At 47.2% G+C, this 19,446-nt stretch overlaps 8 protein-coding genes and 1 non-coding gene across 9 annotated transcripts; 5 read left to right on the top strand and 4 right to left on the bottom strand.

The window, feature by feature from the left end:
* The first annotated feature begins 1,690 nt into the window (after nt 1–1,690).
* Nucleotides 1,691–2,688, top strand: EURHEDRAFT_416777 (uncharacterized protein). Its single transcript, XM_040783051.1, has 2 exons — nt 1,691–1,931; nt 1,987–2,688. The coding sequence occupies exons 1-2, from the start codon at nt 1,718–1,720 to the stop codon at nt 2,478–2,480; spliced, it is 708 nt and encodes a 235-aa protein (XP_040634857.1). The 5' UTR covers nt 1,691–1,717; the 3' UTR covers nt 2,481–2,688.
* Nucleotides 2,689–3,312: 624 nt separating this feature from the next.
* Nucleotides 3,313–3,782, top strand: EURHEDRAFT_416776 (uncharacterized protein). Its single transcript, XM_040783050.1, has one exon. It carries the CDS (start codon nt 3,331–3,333, stop codon nt 3,703–3,705), a length of 375 nt encoding a protein of 124 aa, XP_040634856.1. The 5' UTR covers nt 3,313–3,330; the 3' UTR covers nt 3,706–3,782.
* Nucleotides 3,783–4,199: 417 nt separating this feature from the next.
* On the top strand, nt 4,200–5,133 carry EURHEDRAFT_416775 (uncharacterized protein). Its single transcript, XM_040783049.1, has 2 exons — nt 4,200–4,843; nt 4,967–5,133. The coding sequence occupies exons 1-2, from the start codon at nt 4,603–4,605 to the stop codon at nt 4,972–4,974; spliced, it is 249 nt and encodes an 82-aa protein (XP_040634855.1). The 5' UTR covers nt 4,200–4,602; the 3' UTR covers nt 4,975–5,133.
* A 455-nt stretch (nt 5,134–5,588) lies between these two features.
* On the top strand, nt 5,589–6,705 carry mog1 (Ran GTPase-binding protein MOG1). The gene is made up of 2 exons (XM_040783048.1): nt 5,589–5,878; nt 5,939–6,705. The coding sequence occupies exons 1-2, from the start codon at nt 5,805–5,807 to the stop codon at nt 6,579–6,581; spliced, it is 717 nt and encodes a 238-aa protein (XP_040634854.1). The 5' UTR covers nt 5,589–5,804; the 3' UTR covers nt 6,582–6,705.
* Nucleotides 6,706–7,960: 1,255 nt separating this feature from the next.
* EURHEDRAFT_416773 (SprT family zinc-dependent metalloprotease) lies at nt 7,961–10,611 on the bottom strand. Its single transcript, XM_040783047.1, has 2 exons — nt 9,202–10,611; nt 7,961–9,144 (listed from the first exon to the last, which is right to left on the bottom strand). The coding sequence occupies exons 1-2, from the start codon at nt 10,269–10,271 to the stop codon at nt 8,040–8,042; spliced, it is 2,175 nt and encodes a 724-aa protein (XP_040634853.1). The 5' UTR covers nt 10,272–10,611; the 3' UTR covers nt 7,961–8,039.
* Nucleotides 10,612–10,624: 13 nt separating this feature from the next.
* Nucleotides 10,625–10,714, bottom strand: EURHEDRAFT_t150. Its single transcript has one exon. It is a non-coding gene; the product is annotated as a tRNA-Pro (tRNA).
* An 838-nt stretch (nt 10,715–11,552) lies between these two features.
* On the bottom strand, nt 11,553–12,582 carry EURHEDRAFT_381367 (alpha/beta fold hydrolase; the record flags this gene model as incomplete). Its single annotated transcript, XM_040779406.1, has 3 exons — nt 11,553–11,729; nt 11,793–12,146; nt 12,220–12,582. The coding sequence occupies 3 exons, from the start codon at nt 12,580–12,582 to the stop codon at nt 11,553–11,555; spliced, it is 894 nt and encodes a 297-aa protein (XP_040634852.1).
* A 1,195-nt stretch (nt 12,583–13,777) lies between these two features.
* EURHEDRAFT_416771 (uncharacterized protein) lies at nt 13,778–14,763 on the bottom strand. The gene has a single exon (XM_040783046.1). It carries the CDS (start codon nt 14,292–14,294, stop codon nt 14,028–14,030), a length of 267 nt encoding a protein of 88 aa, XP_040634851.1. The 5' UTR covers nt 14,295–14,763; the 3' UTR covers nt 13,778–14,027.
* Nucleotides 14,764–16,011: 1,248 nt separating this feature from the next.
* EURHEDRAFT_465512 (pyridoxal phosphate-dependent decarboxylase family protein) lies at nt 16,012–19,422 on the top strand (the record flags this gene model as incomplete). Its single annotated transcript, XM_040785024.1, has 7 exons — nt 16,012–16,170; nt 16,227–16,351; nt 16,416–16,660; nt 16,718–17,068; nt 17,122–17,774; nt 17,830–18,734; nt 18,810–19,422. 7 exons carry the CDS (start codon nt 16,012–16,014, stop codon nt 19,420–19,422), a joined length of 3,051 nt encoding a protein of 1,016 aa, XP_040634850.1.
* Nucleotides 19,423–19,446: the final 24 nt, after the last annotated feature.

The following is a 19,446-nucleotide window of genomic DNA, read 5'->3' as shown; positions in this document are numbered from 1 at the left end:
AGGCATCAATCAGGCATCAGTTGGTATTGTTCGGTAAGGAACCTCTATATTCCGACACCATATACCATGGCTTGGCATTGGTAGATGGTATACAACTACCATAATCACTACCATCAGAATGGTAGTCCATATGGTATACAAGCGGAGGATATATAAGGACACTCATTCATGTACTTAGTTTAGTTCTTCGCAATCAATCTAGTTAATCAAGCATTGGTTACCTTCTAGTTTCTGACTCGTCCGCACTTAACCAACAACCCAGCATACGTGCTCGGTTGGCCTTGTTTCTCTATTCGTTACCGTTACCCTTTCTACTTATTGATTATCTTACGGAGCCTGGAGGGGGCGATATACCCATCGACACATACGACTTACTGAACCGGACCCGGAGGGGCATTGAGCATACGAATACTTGGAAGACACTTAGGGTAAGTGTCCTGTCTCGAAATACAACTAACTAGAACCCTAGGTACGATACGGAAGAAGCCAGGTTGTGACACCCGCATAACGTACTTTTGTATATAAAAGGCTGTCCGATGGGACATCTGTTTTTCTCTCCTTCAACGAAACCTCTTGTATGATAGCTAGTTATTAGCACTGCGGGCTTAGCCCCTAACAATCTGAGCTGGATAAAATGCTCGCATTTGAGACTGAGTCCACCCAGGACCAAGATGAATTAACAAGATATTTACAAGGAGGTAAGCTTTTAGTCTCATCTCCTTTAGTATTACCTCCTTTTATCTAATGGCTTTTATCTTAGGTTTGGTCTCAATTAGCCCTCGACAGTTCTGGAAAGATCATGAGCATGAATTTCCTACACTTGCACGTATAACTCGGGATATCTTCTCTATCCCTGCTACTGGTGCTGGTGTAGAGTGGTTATTCAATTCAGCTCGTGATATCTGTCATTATCGAAGAGGTCGTCTGAATGCCAATACCATTCAAGACCTAATGATGTTTACTTGTGCAACTAGATTTGAGATGGAAGAGGAACAGATTGCTTTCATCCAATCTCTGTCTATTCACGAGGAAGGTGAGACAGATGATCTTTTTACTGAGACAAAAGATATTGAGCCAATCAGTGATACTGAGGAAGATGAGGAGGTTTTGAGTTCAATTAAGGGTGGGAAGAGACGAATGAGCCTTTTGTCTAATCATTCTGATCAGAATGATGATGTTTTAATCCCATTACCTACAATGACAGGAAGCCAAATACGTGCCTCTGGTAGAGTGAGAAAGCGCCCTAGAGTACTTGAGGGATATGAGGTTGATTAGAATAGAGTAGAGTAATGGAAATTTCATCTTTTTGTCAGAATCAATAGCATCTTTTCGTCTGTAGGTTTACGACTATAATACTAAAGATACTGCATGAATCGCATTGATTATGCCTCTCCAGTGGGTCTTCGTATTTGGGCATCTTGGCGGCCCATGGGCATGTCAATGTCTAGGCTTGGCGATTCTGCTATCTGCTATTTGCTATTCCATCAGGCTCTGGGATGTAGAATATATGAATGTGTCACTAAAAGCACAGCATGCTGACTTTGATTCCTGTCTGTGAGTTAACAAGGCTCTGTAATATCTTGGCAAGGGGAATGGAGGGCCTGCAGGCATAGCCTCGCCAGCCTCAAAAGTAAGCGTCCCGGCCTCTCACTTTCAGCAGTCTCTAAACTTCTTCTTTCCTTATTGATATCAATATTTAATTCATGAAGGAGCAAATATGCTGAGGGTTCTTTCCGTTCTAATCTTGCTGGTCCATTCCGTTATTGGAGCGAGCCAAAATGGCTCCTTTATAGATCCCCCACAGGGCTCTGATTATAATACGGTATACTATGTTGGCCAGAAGCTCCATATTAAATGGAAGACCAACATAACAAACCCAATTTACCTGCAAGTATTCAACAGACGTACTAGTCAAGGCGAAGAAATTCTAAGTGTGTCCTAAATGCAACCCCTCTGTTTCTTTCATACCCTGATTGATGATCATAGGCAGAAAACAGGGATATACGTCTTATGGCTGGACTGTCCGTCCAGTGGGAAATTCAACAGCGACCGACGTTTATTATCTCATGATAACGGATGCGGACAATTACGATACCCGGTTTATATGCCATGACTTTAACATCACTGCAAACAATGCCAGCACGACAGCGTCTCCCTCGTCTACCGCTCAGGAATGTGATTCCACATCCACGGCATCTTTGGATACTTGCAGCGAAGACGGGTTATCCCCACAGGCAAAGGTGGGGATTGGCGTTGGTGTCGGGCTCGGTTGTGCATTTTTCATAGCGCTTGCCGCTGTCATTTGGTACTTCCATCGCCGAACAGCCGCAGTTGTTCGTCAAGCAAAACTTCCCATAGCCTCGTGTGAGCCTGATAATACACAATATCCCCATCTACAGTCACTGCCGGGGATTCCCCCAGCTGAGCTTCGTGGTGACTTGGTTGCTCATAACAGTGTCAGATATGAGCTGCCTCCATGAGATCTGTCTGTGTTTATTTGCGGGTATTCTGTTTTCATTGTCATTGTGATAAGACTATTGTTAATTGAGGCTCTCTAATTCACAGCATTAAAAAAAAAAAAAAAACTGAGTTATTATAGATCGCCTTGTGTGTACTTAAGACTCGATGTATATAGTAGCTTGGTAGATGGACAAGATTTCCGGTTAGGGGAGCCTTATTTGAATGATCAACTTCTTATATACACCTTGGGCAACTCGAGTCTTGCTCAAATTAGCAGTGCAATGCGGTGTGTAACACATTGACAGGGGGGGAAATATCTGTACAACATTAGCCTCAAAAGCATCTCAGCTTCACTACTCTTTCTTTTTGCTGTCTCTTTCTTATTCTTGTTTTATGGTGGGTAGTGGCATTCGATATTTGGAATATGGCAACGATGTTGAAATATCTATTACTCCTTTTGCTTCCCTTCGTATTTGGGGCGAAACAGAACGTATTCATTTCACCTCCACTACAGGCGGACAGTAATCCAAAATACAAAACTGGCGATCTGCTTGAGGTCCAATGGTCAACCAACTGGGACGTCTATTCTCTCTGGTTGTGGCAAATTGGTACAAACAAAGGCAAGCGTATCCAGGGTATGTCCGATTTCGCTAACGTGGCTCTCCCTTTCACGTCTGACTGACTATCACAGGCCCTTTACGAGATGCCAGCTCTTACGGCTGGACTGTCTCGACAGTTGGGAATTTAACACAGACAAATGTCTTTGTTCTTCAAGTGATAAATGAAAAGAATAGTGATTATTTCATTTGCCATAAATTCAACATCCTCACAAATGAGGCCACCACAACGAGGCTTCCTTCTACCACGTCGATGAATACGTCAAACATCCTACCTACCGCGACTGGCGCCTCACCCACCCAAGCATGCCTTACCACGCCTACTGGGTCTTCAGGCCAATGCGATGAAGCGGGAATTGCACCACAAACAAAGGTTGGGATTGGTGTCGGTGTCGGACTCGGTTGTGCATTCCTCATCGCCCTGGCTGCTATCATCTGGTATTTCCGTCATCATCAGAAAGCTTCAAATGCGACAAGCACGCCACCTGCTTGGTCTCCACCAGATCCCTCGCAAGACTCTTCCAAACAGGGGCCTATAACTCAACAGCCACGGCCTCCAGTTGAAGTCCCCGGTGACTTTGCAGTTGAAGCTCCTAGTGATCGTGTCAGATATGAGTTGCCGTCGTGAAATTTACACCAATATATACGGTTATGACATAATATCAAGAAGGTTGGATACTTGAACAGCGTTAGACATTTGATTGAAGACAGGCTATACACAAACTGTTCCTTAATGCTGCATAATCAGAACATAGAATAATGCAATTTACGCATTTCACTTCATGCACCATGTAGTGAAAACCATAACTTAAGTTAGCTCAGTTTAGCTCAGCTGGAAAATATTCGACACGTTTATTTTATTGCAAGACTTCTCGGTGCTAATATGCGTTATTTTCGGAATAGTGGCGTCACGACATCGACACAGATATCAATCGGACTTACTGGATTAGGTAGTAGTTGCAAAATAGTATGAAATAGAAGGTGAGCCGGCCATACTAGGGTATACACGTACACACCGAGCATCCCTGAGGCTGAAGGAATGGAATGCACGGACTACGTTGGTACCAGAAATTCTGAATGGTCACTATCAGTGACTGTGCAGTCTAGGTGCAGTTTGGTGCATTGCTGTATTGCTGCATTATCACAGCACATTTTAGTACTCCATATCTGTGTTAAGCTGTAAACATTGTCCTTAATACAGCTTCACAGGTATATCACGGTGCAATGGCTTTCCACCAATACGTGGCACCTGAGGTCTCTTCACAACAAATATAAAAAGGCAATGGATCTCCTTCGTAACATCTTCAGAGTACTTCTCTATTTCTATCGAGAGTAAGTTTTCGAGGTACGGTTAGCGTACTATACTTGCCAAAATGCCTATCGGTATGAGGGAGCACTCCGTGGTTGCAGTTGCTGCCGCTAATCTCGAGCATAGTTTGATCTCGAAAAGGATGTTGGGCCCATCAAGGTGCGTGATGCTGTTTCCTCCCGGTGGGAGAATAATATGCCTAGTGGCTAACATGCAATGAACTCTAGATCAAGGGTACCATCGACGAAAAGGCTGGCCAGATCAAAGGCGAGATCGGGACCCATGTCCCGGGACTTGGCTACAAGTCATTCAAGCCGTTTGCCGGCTCCATCAAATATGGTGTCCATGGAAGCTTGGTTTCGGCGCTGGTTCATCAATTCCTACTTTGGTGTATCGGTCAAAGACCATGTTGTCAAGCCCAAATCGGCCTACCTGATAAAGGATACGAAATCACGCTCTTCGAGTTGGAGGCGACCGTTCAATGTAAGTCAGCCTTTTCATTAACGGATACTTTAGATCATAAATTTAAAATGCGTGGAAAGGCGAAATCCATTTCACCAGAGAGACAAATACGGCTTACTTCGATAATGTTGATGGCACCCCGTGCCGTTTCGAATTCGACTTCCAGGACTTCGACTTGCCGCCTCTAGATACCCCTATTGCCATACATACCTACAGGTCTGTCAAAAGCTGTACTGGCCTCAGACAGTCCAAGGTAAAGTTGAACGGATGAAGTTTTCAGGCTTCAAGACGGAGAGAAGATAGAAGGCCAATTTACAGTACCGAAGGTACAAACATCCCTGGGATTATTTGAAAACGGAGTCTGGAATCCTCCGAGTCGCGGCGGGAAGTATGATGATAATTTTAAAGGGGGTAGAGTAGGACAGCAGAGGAAATTACAATGGTATAGCTTTGCCTTCAGTCGGTTTCCAGTGACAAGACATCCCCAAGTATGGTCTTATGAAAAGAAAAAAATGGTATAAAGCGTTAATTCACTCTAAATCAAAACTCTTAAGCGTCAATAGCGTGGTAGCTGAGATAGCCTGAAAACTCGTAACGTTGAAGCTGTTCTAGAGAATAAGTCCAGGCAGACACGAGGAACGATGTCGTCCGAGGGCTGTTAGTCAAGAGTGAGTAACAAAGGCGGTGGCAGTAGGCGGCGACGGCAGGAGGACGTCATTTATCGAATTTTCTGCCCGTGATTGGCAGCGCGGGGGACTCACGCCCGTAGTCAATAGTCAACAGCCGACAGACTTATTCACTTTGCGCTTGTAATACGAGGCGTGCTGCCAGATAAATAGTCTGATACTCTTGTCTGCTGCTCAGTATTCCAGAGCTCTGTTCTTTCCCGGCTTCCTCGTCGCGAAAACCGTGTCGCATTTCCCCTCCAAGCCTCAAGTCAACGGAAATCAGTCCATATGGCTTACTCTGAGCGCGAATTCTACGGCGGCGCCATCGCGGGCGCTATTCCTATAGGCTGGATTGACAGCAGGTAAGCACTTATGCTAGCTCTCTACGTCTAAAGAAGGCCACTAACTTGCGCGTTCTACAGTGACCTCCGCGAAGTTCCCGACCACCAAGAAATCTACCTCTCCCCAACCACTCTCTCCAACTTCATCCTAGAGGTCAACGAGGCCGTCCCTGACAATGAAGCTCTCGCCCACCTAGACCAACAGCAACAGCAATCCACCGCCCCGGCCGGCGGCGTCCATGCGAACAAAGAAACGATCGACAAAGCCGCCGTCAACTACCACCTCCACGACCTCTGCGACGAAGGTGATACCATCCAAGCTGTTATCCCGCCAGCCCCTATCTCCCTCCCGCGCTTCAAGCCAGAACACCAAGCGCGCGCATACAAGGGTGTGGCCTCCTTTACGACTCCCAAGACACAACGGAAGGGCGGTGGTCGGGTTCCGGGGTCTGTGGATGGATCTGCAGCAACAACAACAATGGGTGCTAGTGCTGGTGTTGGGGGGGCGGATGCACCGCAGGTTTCGCGGTTGAGCTGTCATTATTTGCTTGTGCGGTTGGAGAAGCAGAAGACGGATTTGTTGGTGTTTATGAATGTGCCGCATGATGAGTTTGATACAAAGGGGGATCTCGCAGGGCTGTCGAGGGAGGAGGAGTTGGCGACGGGGTTTGTTGATAAGCTGCTTGAGACTTTGGAGGTGAAGAATTGGGGGCTGTTTGGTTGAACCTCTTTCATAAAGGGCCACATGAAAATGATAGTTGCGAGCGATATGGATTTGTACTAGTTAGTTATTAGTTAGTAATAGATAGATGCTACCAATGAATACAATACTACTTGATCACTCCTCAACCCTAAAGGTGGCTTCGTTCTGTAGCTCAAGACGAATCGGCTCCATCTTCTGGTCACCCACATGCTCAGTCCACTTCTTCCCCCAAATTAATCTCTAAGGGTATCCCAAGATATCACCATAGCCATTCAAAATATCCTACTTAGCTCCAAATTGATACCAGGTGACCATGCCCGTCTCTTCCCCCAACTCCACCTGATACCTCGGCCCAAACTCTAAGCAACTCGTATGCGAAAAGCCCCCAACAACCGATTCCAACATCCTAGAGCACGGTCTCACCATCTCCGTCACGCGATACGGAACATCAGGCTCTATCGTGAGGAAATACCTCCCTCTCCCAATCCGTGCAACACGCATATAATCCTTGCGCGAGTGCGCCCGTTTCGTGTTTATCAACCTTATGCATCTCTGAGAAGGGTGCTTTGGGCTGTAACAGGTTCTCGAAGATGAAGACTCTTAGAGGTTTGTTGCTTGGAGAATACAGAATTGCTTCCAGGGTAATAGTGAAGGGCTCGCCGGGGCCTTATTTGTATAGAATGTCCGAGGACGGGATTACTGGAGTGGTGATTCTGGGGGTGCTTTTTGGACGGGAAGAGTCGCCCCAGATGCTATGCAATAGACCTAGCATTAGCATTATGATAACGATTAAGATGGTTAATATGAAGGAGATTCGATGTTTTCTCGTCTCGGTATTAATAGCTGCTGTCTAGCCGAATCAGACAGATACTTTTTTGTCTGATAGCTTGCATGCCCTAACCCCATTATGTCTACATACAGCACTCACTGTCCTTCAATTGCATTGACTTATTTTTAAAGCGCAATCATGTTCATATGGTTGCCATCTATGAGCATTAACTGAAAACGAAACGCAAGCAACCTTTCGCTCCACTGAACGCTCCTCCAGAGTACTCCTTATGATTGCTGGAAGTACAATCCAATGATAGTCGGGATCAACGTTGATCGAGATCCATGGAGATCCTAGTGTATCTGCTGCGTATTTGGGGGCTTCTGGTGAACTATCCTACCATTACTATAACGTACAGGTCGAGTCAAGTTACAAATTGTATACAGGGTATGAGTTACAATGGGTAATACTTTATGTGAGATAAACTCTTAACACATCATTCATATATCCATTATAAACAAAGTGGTCCAATATGACACAATTATACATCAACAAAGAGTGTTCTGTACTCGCATCGGAGCATGGCTGAAAAAAAAAAAAAAAAAAAAAAAAAAAAAAAAAAAAAAAAAAAAAGGGAAAACAACGCTGTAAAGAAAGACTATTAGACATAAAAGTAATGAGTGACCTGACAAAAGAACCTATGATCCACGTCAATGCAAGCTAACACCCCCAAGAACCTGCATTACATCATTGACAGCCTTCGTGTCAACCGGCGAAAGACGAGCAGCACCAGCACCAACACCCATACCAACGCCACTACTAGCACCAGCAGCTGGCTTCTTCTTCGGTGACACATTCCGCGGCTTAGGCTTGATCTGCTGCAGAATACCCCGGCACCGACCACACCGCGACTTGGTCGGGTCGATACTCTTCGAATGCCGTCCGTAGTTCTGCGCACAGTCGACGCATATCCAAACGTACTTGTAATCGATTTTGTAGTTGTGCTTGGTGGTGACTTCAATGCGGCCAGCATAGATGGGGTGGTCCTGAAGAGCCTGTTTGCATTTCAGACCCCATTGCTTGAAGCTCGCTCCGTGAGGGTTGTTGTAGACTTTGGAGATCATGTTGTTGGCCAGATGGCAGTACTCGTGCGCGAGGGTGTTGATCAACCGGTCTTCACTGTCGATTATACGTTCCGCTAGTTCGATAGTTGCGTGATGCTTGGTTGGCTTACCGACATCGTCTTCGGTTATGCGGACTCGTTTCCAGGTGGCACGGCCGGCGGTTGTCTGGAGGGTTTTGCTCCAGACAATGTTCACGCCGCCGGTTTCCTTAACCATCTCTTGGACCTGTCCACCAGCGACAGCATTGTCGAGAACCTTGAGAAAGTCATATGCGAGACCGGCTTTTTTGTCGTCAAAGGACTTCTTGCGCGCTATGAGGGCTTTCTTTTGCTCAATTTCAGCTTTCTTCTGTGCCGTTTTACTGGGTGATTTGGGCTCTCTGCCCTTCACGTTGCGGCTCCGAGGGACGATATCGAATGACTTCTCACGGTTGTGCTCGTTGTCTGAGTCCTCAAATTCACGCAGTAGCTGGTCAAGCTTCTTTGGGGAGTGCTGATCGACCCAGTCGTTGGTTGTCTCCTGACTCCAGAAGGCATCGGTACTCTCGCGGTATGGAGTAGGGGGTATGCGGACTCTGTCTTTCGTAGGAGAGCGAAGACGGTTGTCCTTAGATGGACTCAATGGCGGTGTTTGTGGTCTAGGCGGCTCATATGCCGACTCCTTAGGAGGAGTGTCCAGTTCTATGACAACACTGAGATGCCATTAGCTCTGCTTTAGGATCTGGGCGAAGAAGAAGTTGCCTACTTACTCATTCAGGTCACTAAAAAGCTGAGAAGAAGGATCATTGTCATTGTCATCCAGGTTCAAGTTGTCAAGCTCCTCATTGATATTGAAGCTTTCCTGAGAGAGCCGCGTGCTCGTAAGCCCAGGGTCCAAAGTAGGCATTGTGTCCATGATGAATGATTGCTCCTTTGGTGCCTTCCAAGTCTTCCTCCTTGGCTCTTTTAGCTCTGGCTCTGGCTCTGCCTTTGACTCCTCCGTGGATCCTGGCCGTCTGCCTCTCATCAACCGTCTCCTTGGCTTGGGTGGAGGTGAAGGAATCTTCTCTTCTTCTTCCGTTGATTCATTCTCTGATGCTTCGTTGAAGCTCACATCTTCGTCATCACTGACTATAAACCCTTCCAGATCGGAACCATTGTCCTCAGAATCCCCAGATTCCTCTTCGTCGGTTTCACGCCGCCGATTCCTTCCTCCGAGTGTCTGGCGTATGTTCCTCTGTGCTGGTGCCCGTCGCGAAGATGCATCTGAAGAACTCCTCGACAAGGACGCGGCCTCAAGATCATCATCTCCCGGTTGCTCAACTGGATCGTTCTCCTTCGCGTAGTCGAGTAACTCTGACTTCCGGGTCTGACGGCGACGGCGGACTGGCGATGGGGGTGATGGCATTGGAAGCAACATTGAGTTCACATGCGCGAGCTTCAGCGGATTTTTTGTCTTGTCGTGGGGAGAGATGCTGCCGATGGAAGAGGAGGGGGAAAATGCTGGTGAGGAGGTATGAGATTCGCTGGCGGTGCTGTGTTCTTCTTCGGTTTCTTCGGCTTCGTCGTCAAACAAAACATCGCTGTCGGGGAAGATTTGGAAACCAATCGAGGATTTGCTCTTCTTTTGAGACTGGGTTCTTGCGAGAGATGGTCCCTTTATGGTTCCAGTATTGTTATTTGCTGTCCGTGTTTCAGCAAACAGTTCCCTGCTAGCGTTCCTCTTTGTCTCTGGCAATGGTAACTCGCTTATTCGACGCTCTGGTTTTGCTTGTACTTCAAATGGTACCCGTGTTTCCTGGCGTTTTCGCGGTGACGGCGTGTTATTTAGTCTTGCCATGGTTGTAGCTGTATCTCAACGGCGAGATCCTTCTGAGTATCAGTCAGTTGAAACATACAATGTCGGGTATACTATGGTTAATAAGAGATAAACAAAATTGAAGGCGACTAAGTATGTTATCTGCTATCGTAGTAGGAGTATGGCGGCTGATGTCTTTAGATAGGGTGGTGTTTGGTTGGTTGGCGGGGCAACGACATCGGACATGCAGTAATATCTTACTGACAACGGTTTCTCCGGCTCTTAGTTGTAACTGGTCCAATTGAACATTCCATTATTAATTGTCCTATCAATCAATAATCGATTTTAAATCGATTCGAAATCGAAAGAAAGAGAAAGAAAAAAAAAAAAAAAACGGCCCGAGCCGCGGATCGAACGCGGGACCTCTCGCAGATATGCTTGGGTTATTTCCCTAAGCGAGAATCATACCACTAGACCACCCGGGCTGTGTATAATAACTGTGTTATTTTTGGATTTATAAGTCAAATAATTTGTATTTGTATAAAGTGCATTCCCAGACATCAATCGGACGACATTAGTTATGTATACAACCCAACTAGTTACCATCCTTACAAAGCTCCAAGATGCGCTTGGGATTGCCTCCAGCGTTCTTTAGCCTTCCCCCAAGTTTCTCTAACCTCATCAATGCCAACACATTCTCCCTAAACACAATCTTCCCCGGCTCTTGATTAGGAACCGCTCTCTTCTCAGACTTCTCGATCCTCCTTTAAGACTTGACAAAACCTCACGGTGACGCATTTTGAATTTAGTGGTTTATTTATTTCCAAGTGGTTTGGTACGGTCGAGGGTCTGTCGAATCTTCTGGGCCATCTCGCGTGCCCGGGTGTGCGTAGGAGTGTACCCTTGCTTATCTTTCTCGAGTATCCATTCTACAAGAAAGTCTTCCTCTTCGAGATTTAACCGCTGGTTTTTTTTATGGTAGATATGGAATGTAGGTTTACCGGGGCTGCGATCGGATAGAGTAGAAAGAGTGGGGTTGTTCTGAGCTATAGATATAGCCTAGAAGGAGAAGACCTGTTGGATTCGTTCTGAGGGTGTCGTTTCAATGGTTTCTTCTTTTGGGAGATTCTTGGTTGTATTAGGGGGAGTAGTTTGTAGGTACAGGTTTTTTTAGTGGCATGAGGTGGTTGTAACGCGATGTTCGAGTACTACGGGCGCAATTTATATATTTCCCAATATGTATATACAGTGGATGTCTTACAAATCGTCATCTGACAATATGAACAAAGACTGAACTGTCATACTCTCATGACAAATTATGCATCACTGGCTGTACTTCGTCACAAACTTCAAGATCTCCGTATCAACTTCCTCGGGATTCGAGGCGCTCAGGAAGTGAGCACCTCCATCAATCGGCACGAGCCTCGCATCTGGAGAATTCACGAACAACCCAATCTCCCTTTGTGCATTGGTGAGCGAGTAGACCACATCTTTCGTTCCCTACCCAGTAAATATAGGTTAGCATCGTGCTTCGGGCACAATATATATACGGCATAGACTTACATGCAACCACAACACCGGACACCTCACGTCAAACAACCTCGAGTGCAACCCGTCTCGGTCTCTCAAGTTGATCGCCGACATGCGAAGCCGGCGCCGTCCGTCATTACCGCGATAGTTCTCACGGATGGTCTTGCGCCAGTACTCGCGCGTCTCCGCCGGACAATCCTCGCCAAAGCCAGTGTTAACTAGCATGTCGCAGTAAGCGAGAGGTGGCTCGAAGTCCGGAGTTGATTCATTCGATGTGAAAGCATCGATAGTTGGAGCGATGAGACTGGGAGCATCCCAGCAGCCAAGTTGGCGAGTTTGTTCAGACTCATAGTCCATAGACGTGCCTAGTGGGATGACACCGATAATCTGCAGGGTCTATTAGCATGAGTTCTATTGCATACGCTTCCCTGCATATGCATATGCATGCACATGTACGTACCTTTTCCGGTCGCATCAACGCCATCCGAACCGTAACCCAACCGCCCTGACTCGTTCCCAGCACAAAAGCTTTCCCGATATCCAGGGCATCCAGGACCTGGAGATTCATCTCTGCCGTATCCCAGTATGTCCAGTGTTCGCGCTTAGTGCGCGTCTGGCCGTGGCCCAGAAGCTCAATCGCGACCAGGTTCATTTTATTGGTAAGCTCATTATTCGCATACTGCTTGCTATACAATTCAGACGAGGTGGTGAATGAATTGACCAGCACAAGGGTGGGCTTTGCGGGGTCGTATGGGTGAGGCATCTGGTAGGCAGCATCAATGCCGCCCAGGTGAGGAACGTGTACGGTTTTGGTGTTGGGCATTATTGTAAAATTCAATACAACGGCTCTATTCGTGTGCTTGTCCGAAGAATGGAAGAGGAAGAGGACAGGTATATCAATTGGTTTTGTGTACAGTCAAGTGTGCTACGTACCCCACAATTATGCGGGAGATGATTGATAATTGATATGACTTCACGTTTTCCAAAAACAGTAACCTCTTTTCGCCCCGCTTATTGTACTTATTGTAACCCAGGGTAATTTCTTTCAAACGCTGGGACTATGCAGCATTTGCAGTTTTAAGGTTTAAAAAAGGGCCATGGTTATCACGTGCAGGTACCTGCCTTTTATTCACCTGTGACCTCTTTCCACCCACTCCTTCCACTCAATCATCATTCTTCTATCCATGAAATTTCAGAAATACTCCAACCACAAGCAAGAAGCCTGAAACAACGTATGAAGCTCACTTGAATTCTCGGTCCTCGCCGGCTCTTAGCCGGCCTTTTGACCGGGTTTTTAAAATAACCAAATCTGATACAAATTCAGTCCGCTTCGTCTTCATGCAGGATGCAGGAAACGCGGCAAAAGGGACAATAGAAACCTTCAAGAGACCATGAGACCTGAAAAGTACGATGGTTAGGCCTTGAATGGTGGCTACAAAGCGGTCCAAAGCTCCATGGCTCTACTGCGGAAACTGAGATAGCCCCAAACCCGAGAGATTGTGCAACAGTCTGACATGTTGCTGTAGACGATTGATTTTTAAGTACACATGACACAATACTTTTAGTGATCCGCACAGACGAAATCCAGCAAGCATTTGTCAAGTTTAGCCGGTTATTGTGTGGAAGCTTGTCTTGAACAGTTTCAATGCGCAAAAGATGCAGAAAGAAAGTATAACAACTTCTCACAACCTCTGCCTTTTAGACAAAGAAAAATGTGGAGGAAATGCATATATCCGATTCCTTCATCGACCCCTTGGGCCCCAATCTCATGTGTCGGCTTTCGAATGGTCGAAGAAGCATCTCGAAGCGCTGAGATTCGTAGCACTCGATAGTTGAAAAGCTAATAGGCTTTTACTAAATCATTATCTTGATGCTAACTTACACTGTTGCTAATTAGACAGCATACGGAAGGCTTATTAGAGGTGTATATTAGAATCCTGAGTCGCATAGATGGAACTAACGCATCACTAGTATGCTGGCCCACTGGAACAAAATTCCGGTAAATCGACCTTGCTCGCTGGAATAATTCGCTCTTCTATTTTGTACGGGTTTTTCAATATGCCTGCGGACATGTTATAAAGGAAATGCGGTTTATCAGGGGCCAATTTAGAGACTATTTCCAAAGGTATGAAAGGAAGGTTCCCAACATGAAAGGATCCATTTCAAGAGCGATAAATAGGAACACAAGAGAAAATCACCAACATCTATACTCACCAAATTATCGTTATGGGTGGACTTCTGTAAGAACAATACCATACGTCAGGGTTATCAGCCATAGCATCGTAGAATTCCGGAGTTAAATATAGATGACGCCATCTTTATCCAACCGACATTCTCTTCACGGCAGTCAACTATTGGCTCGTAATGTCCTTCATTTTGTCGTTCCTCGGGAGAAAGTTCTGCAACCGAAGAGTCCTCATCCAAAGGCAACCAGCTGACGTCTACAGATTTCACATAGCTTTCCCCGTCCATATCATCGTCTGGAGCTTGTGGAACATCGTTGACCACACTCCGCAATGCGGCTTCATCAACCATGACAAAGTACCCGTATCCCGGAATTCCAACAGCCCCAAGGTGTCTATTTTCACGATGTGGGTTCTCAATATCAATCGCATGAGCCTCCCATTCCCTAAAGCGGGTACGAAGCCGGTTCTTCAAAACGTCATCCAGTGTATCACGATGTTAAACAAGATTCCTTCCAGTGTATTTCCAGCCTCTGGCATATCAGAGCTTGCGGTGGGTGCACGGAACCGTTCTTCGACAATCTGTTTGAACCACGACCAAGCTTCATCATCCTCATAAGCGCAGCGGTAGATCACGATAGGAAAGTATAGCGAAAACCAACACGAAGTCAGAAGCGGGGAGGGCTCAAGTGGCATGACTATTTCAGCCCAGCCACTGCAGGCTACCACCTCAAGCACGTACTTGAACTGTAACCTGTCGATGCGATATTGATGTCCAGCTCAGCTTACAGCGGATATTCTGATCCCGGTTTCATCATGTCTACGCGGGAAGTTCGCTGTATGACAGGCTCGAATATAGTGTCATAGCCCTCTAGCCCTAGCTCATAGCGGACAAAAGGCCACTATAATGAAATGTAATTGGGGCGGAGATGTCCAGCAGGCGACTAAAGACCCACCAGTATTCAGAATGAAGGAGAACCGCCGTGGCCACGTCAACTTCGCTCTCTTCAATTCCCGTTCGCCAACGGATCCAAAAAATGGGCCAACTTGCATAATTGCTGCAATCCCCTCTTGATCGGCACCGGGTCGCTCAGCTATGCGTTCACAATGCATCCAATGCCGGAAGTATATACTCGTAGAGGGTAGGTGTAGTCACGAATAGCAAATGCAGCATTTTTTGCTCGTACCCGTACGATAATAGTGACGGCCTTGCCGAGATTTGTCTGGGTATGTTTGTGAATACTCTGTAACTCCACAATGCAGGACATGCATTAGTCCCCGTAGGTATCCGCAGCAGCTGAAAATTGTATGACATGTTCAAGGTTGGTTGGTCAATTGAGGCCCCAACTGTGGAGTCCATGGCTGCTTCAGGGAACAAGGGCTCGGATGAATCGAAGAAAAGCCGCTCATCCTCTCTCAAATCTCAATGTCCGGGTACGGCCTAGCAGCGTTATTTCGAATATCTTAGGGGTCGTGTTTTGGCATTCTGCTTTTTGAGACTCCCATTTTGGTAGGTACTGCAGTGCTTCTGCAAGAGATGATACCTACATGGATGTACATCGCCCGTTTCATTCTCGTAGTGCACGCAGGCATGCATGCATCAAGGCAGCTAGTTCCAAAATTTCAGCTCACCCATATCTTTGACATAATGGTTTCAGCCGAAAATAACCTTCCGAGGTCAGTTGGTAATCCGATGCTCCGACTTCAGATCCATGAGGGCTCATGGAATATTGAAATTTCCTCTTGCAAGAGCCGTTAGTGTTACTTCGAGCCATGATCTTCAAACTGTTGATCTTGAGACCAGAATTCTGACATGGAGTACATGCTCGTGCTTTTGTAGGAGCTGACACTCGCATGATGTGACGCAAGTCTCCAATTCTAGCCTTCCACAGGACATGCAGTTATACTTCAAGGCAGCCCAAATTGCTCCGCATCCTCAGTCCATTGCCACATGATGGCGTCAGCTGAATATGAGCATATCCATGCAATAGAAGCTCACAAAGCATAAATAGCACACAATTCCCCCATCAACCAGACAAACCAAAGCAGCAACAGAGATAGCAGCCAAAATGCCCTCTCCACCATGCTGCGAAACCAACCCTCACGAGGTCATCAGCACGTATTTTATCGGTCCCAAGGCGGAAAATATCTCAGTATTTCAAGATAATTTTATTACCATCTTGAAGGAGCTTGAGAAGACCCGACTTGCGTATCATAGTGATGATGAGGTGTGTGATTTACCGTTCACTGATATCACAACGTTTGCTAATATTCTGCCTGATAGGTATTTATTTCAGAAGAAGTTCGAGAGTCTAATACCTTCAAAATGATCACTAAAAGGTTCAACGAAGCGTTGAAGTTGACTGCGAAGTTGATGGGAGAACACTCGATTCCTTTTTGGCACCCACGGTACCTCCCCTTCCTACTTCCTCTCTCTGTCCCGACCTGACAGATCTAACCGTATCAATTATAGGTATGAAGGCCACATGTGCACCGACCTGACCATGCCCGGTCTCCTCGGATATGCGGCCACGATGATGTTCAACCCTAACAACGTCACCGTCGAGGCGAGTCCTTTTACCACCGTTGTTGAACATAAGGCTGGCAAGCAGCTGTGCGAGATGTTCGGATACAATACCAACGGGAACATCTGTCCGACGGCGTGGGGCCACATTACCTGCGATGGCACGGTGGCTAATCTAGAGTCTATTTGGGTTGGTGAGTAGCCTTTTCCCCCTTTCTATCTTGTGATGTACAGGCTAAGACGATGAGCAGCACGGAATCTGAAATTCTACCCCCTCTCGTTGCGCAGAGCCATGAAAAATGGCCCTCTCGGCTTCATCGCTAACGATAAATTCAAGGTCCTCAATTGCCTCGGGGAAACGAAGCCCTTCAAGGATCTCACTCTCTGGGAATTGCTGAACCTCTGGCCTGATACCATCTTGGGAATCGCCAATACTCTGCACACAGAATTTGGTATCACGCCTAAGTACCTTGAGGATTCCTTGAGGAATCACAACATCCAGACGATCGGGAAAGATGCACTGGAGCGGGAATTTGGTCTCGAGAAGCAGGGGCAATACTTCCTCGCGAAGACCAGGCATTACTCATGGCCTAAGGGCGGTGGTATGTTTATTTACCTTTCGTCATTTATTGAACACAAATGCTGACGATTGCAGCCATTGCGGGCCTGGGCTCCGGCAACATGCAAGGAATCGATCTAGACCTGGACGGCCACATCGACCTCAAAAAGCTCAAGAAGAAGCTCGAACATTGTTTGAGAGAAGAGCAACCGGTGTATGCAGTCGTGGCCGTGATGGGATCCACAGAAGAGGGCGCTGCCGACCGACTGAGCGAGATCATCAAGCTTCGAAAAGAGTTCCGCGAGAAGGGACTGTCGTTCCTGGTCCACGCAGATGCCGCCTGGGGAGGCTATTTTGCCAGTATGATCCCCCCGGAAGTCAAGAAGGGACCCGGCGATGGGAAAAAAGCCATCGACAAGGTTCCGTCGCTGTCTCTCCGGAAGGATACTTTGACGGACTTTATGGCGCTGAAAGATGCGGATTCGATCACCGTGGATCCTCACAAGGCCGGATATATTCCCTACCCCGCTGGTGGGCTGGTGTATCGGGATGGCAGGTTAAGGTTCCTGGTGACCTGGACCAGTCCATATCTGACGCAAGGATCGCTGGAGAGCATTGGTGTTTATGGAGTTGAGGGCAGCAAGCCCGGTGCGGCGGCTATGGGAACGTGGTTGTCCAACCAGACTATCGGTCTCGACGAGAATGGGTATGGTCGTTTGCTGGGAGAGGCCGCGTTCACAAGTGCCCGGGTAAGTATCCTAGCTATCTTTAAATTCCGAATGGACCTGCTAACTCGGTCGATAGTTGAGTGCCCACTATGCGGCCATGCACTGGAAGCAGCCCTTGGACAAAGATACCGGCAAACGCCGCTACATCTGCATCCCGTTCAACAGACTCCCTAAGGAGAAAGAGGGAAACGGCTATGATTCTCTGGATCCCGAAGTTGATAAGCGAAGAGAATGGATTACCAACAACATCCTTGAGAAATCGAACGAAGAAATCGTGGAAGACCCCAAAATCATGGATTATCTCCGGGAACTAGGCTCAGACCTCAACATCAATGCATTTGCGCTCAACTGGTACCGCGAAGACGGCTCGATCAATGACGAGATTGAGGAGGCAAATTATCTGATGAAGAGAGTGGTTGACCAACTCTCGATCACCAAGGCAGATCAAAACCCGCAGGGAATTCCCCTGTATTTAACATCGACCCAGTTCGAGCCCGACTTGTACGGCACATGCGCACTGCACTTTATGAAACGACTACACCTCAATCCGGCAAAGCAGGACCTCTTTGTCCTGCGCAATGTTGTCATGAGCCCCTTCCCAACTGAAAAGAATTTCATCGGTGGCTTGATGGACTACTTAGAGACGGTGATCACAAAGGAGGTCAAGGAAACTCTCTGGCCAAGGAACAGGCCTGGAAGCTATCATGTCAACTTCTTGATGTACGGCACTGACGAAATATTCCTCGACTTCCTGACGAGCTTCCATCAGGCGACTCAGCGCCAGCAGATTATCCTGTCTGCGGACCTTGACTCGGGTAAAAAGGCGCAGTATGTGCAACTCAAGACGGACAACCCACTAACTGAGATTGCCTGGTTATCCGACAAGAAAGAGGATATAAAGGCTACAATAATTGAGATGCTCGCGGGCAAGCATCCCATTCTCAAGGGCTCGATCGCCGTTAAAGATAAGGAGACCGGCGAGTAAGTCATCCCCCTTCCTTACAATAACGCCTTTTCGCTCGAGCTTTCCTGACTGACATGTTCAATCTGTTTCAGGTATGTCCGGCGGATCTCGGATTGCCAGGTCACACTCAATCGCATCGTGAAGAGCCGGCCGCTTAACTCATCCAATCGCGAACTCGGGTATCCTGAAGACTTCACGCCCTTCTACCTATACGGAACACCCGCCCAACCTCATATCTCGCACATGCTGCTCCGAGCCCCAAACATCTCGCTCTCAGCCAGCAACGTGAAACTGGATCTGGACCACACACAGGCCGTTAATGACAGGCTCTCCAATGGCTTGATCCTGACACTATCCGACTGGCGTGAGGTGACCATGCAGCCTTTCCCAGCCACAAATGACGAAATCCGCAAGGAAACGTCCTTTTTCTTCCGCAAGGACAATAAATTCAGTGTCAAGGTGTTTGAAGACCCCAAGTTAGCGCACGATGAAGGCCCGGAACTTTTGGCTGGTCTGAAACAGCCAATCGCGCAGGGTACAATGACCTTGGGGGATGACGTGCGTGTGGACGTGGAGGGACCGAACAAAGATCCGTTTGACAACCCCCCCTCCACGAAGTCATGGGAAGATGAATTGGACAAGGTCAAGGCTGTCTTGAATGGTGATCAGATAGTGTGTGAGGATGGCACGAAAGTAGGGAGCTGAGCCTGTTGGGCTACAGCGATAATA

The sequence above is a fragment of the Aspergillus ruber genome, assembly GCF_000600275.1.
Source record: "Aspergillus ruber CBS 135680 unplaced genomic scaffold scaffold00038, whole genome shotgun sequence".
Taxonomy (NCBI): Eukaryota; Fungi; Ascomycota; class Eurotiomycetes; order Eurotiales; family Aspergillaceae; genus Aspergillus; species Aspergillus ruber.
Note: the sequence above shows the minus strand (reverse complement) of the source record. Positions and strands in the feature narration are given on the sequence as shown.

Coding starts and splice junctions, on each gene's coding strand:
- EURHEDRAFT_416776 (XM_040783050.1), top strand. CDS start 3,331: ATGAATACGTCAAACATCCTACCTACCGCGACTGGCGCCTCACCCACC.
- EURHEDRAFT_416777 (XM_040783051.1), top strand. CDS start 1,718: ATGCTGAGGGTTCTTTCCGTTCTAATCTTGCTGGTCCATTCCGTTATT. Junction 1,932..1,986: donor TCAAGGCGAAGAAATTCTAA/GTGTGTCCTAAA, acceptor TGATGATCATAG/GCAGAAAACAGGGATATACG.
- EURHEDRAFT_416771 (XM_040783046.1), bottom strand. CDS start 14,294: ATGGTTGATGAAGCCGCATTGCGGAGTGTGGTCAACGATGTTCCACAA.
- EURHEDRAFT_416775 (XM_040783049.1), top strand. CDS start 4,603: ATGAACTCTAGATCAAGGGTACCATCGACGAAAAGGCTGGCCAGATCA.
- mog1 (XM_040783048.1), top strand. CDS start 5,805: ATGGCTTACTCTGAGCGCGAATTCTACGGCGGCGCCATCGCGGGCGCT. Junction 5,879..5,938: donor ATAGGCTGGATTGACAGCAG/GTAAGCACTTAT, acceptor CGCGTTCTACAG/TGACCTCCGCGAAGTTCCCG.
- EURHEDRAFT_416773 (XM_040783047.1), bottom strand. CDS start 10,271: ATGGCAAGACTAAATAACACGCCGTCACCGCGAAAACGCCAGGAAACA. Junction 9,145..9,201: donor CTTTTTAGTGACCTGAATGA/GTAAGTAGGCAA, acceptor ATGGCATCTCAG/TGTTGTCATAGAACTGGACA.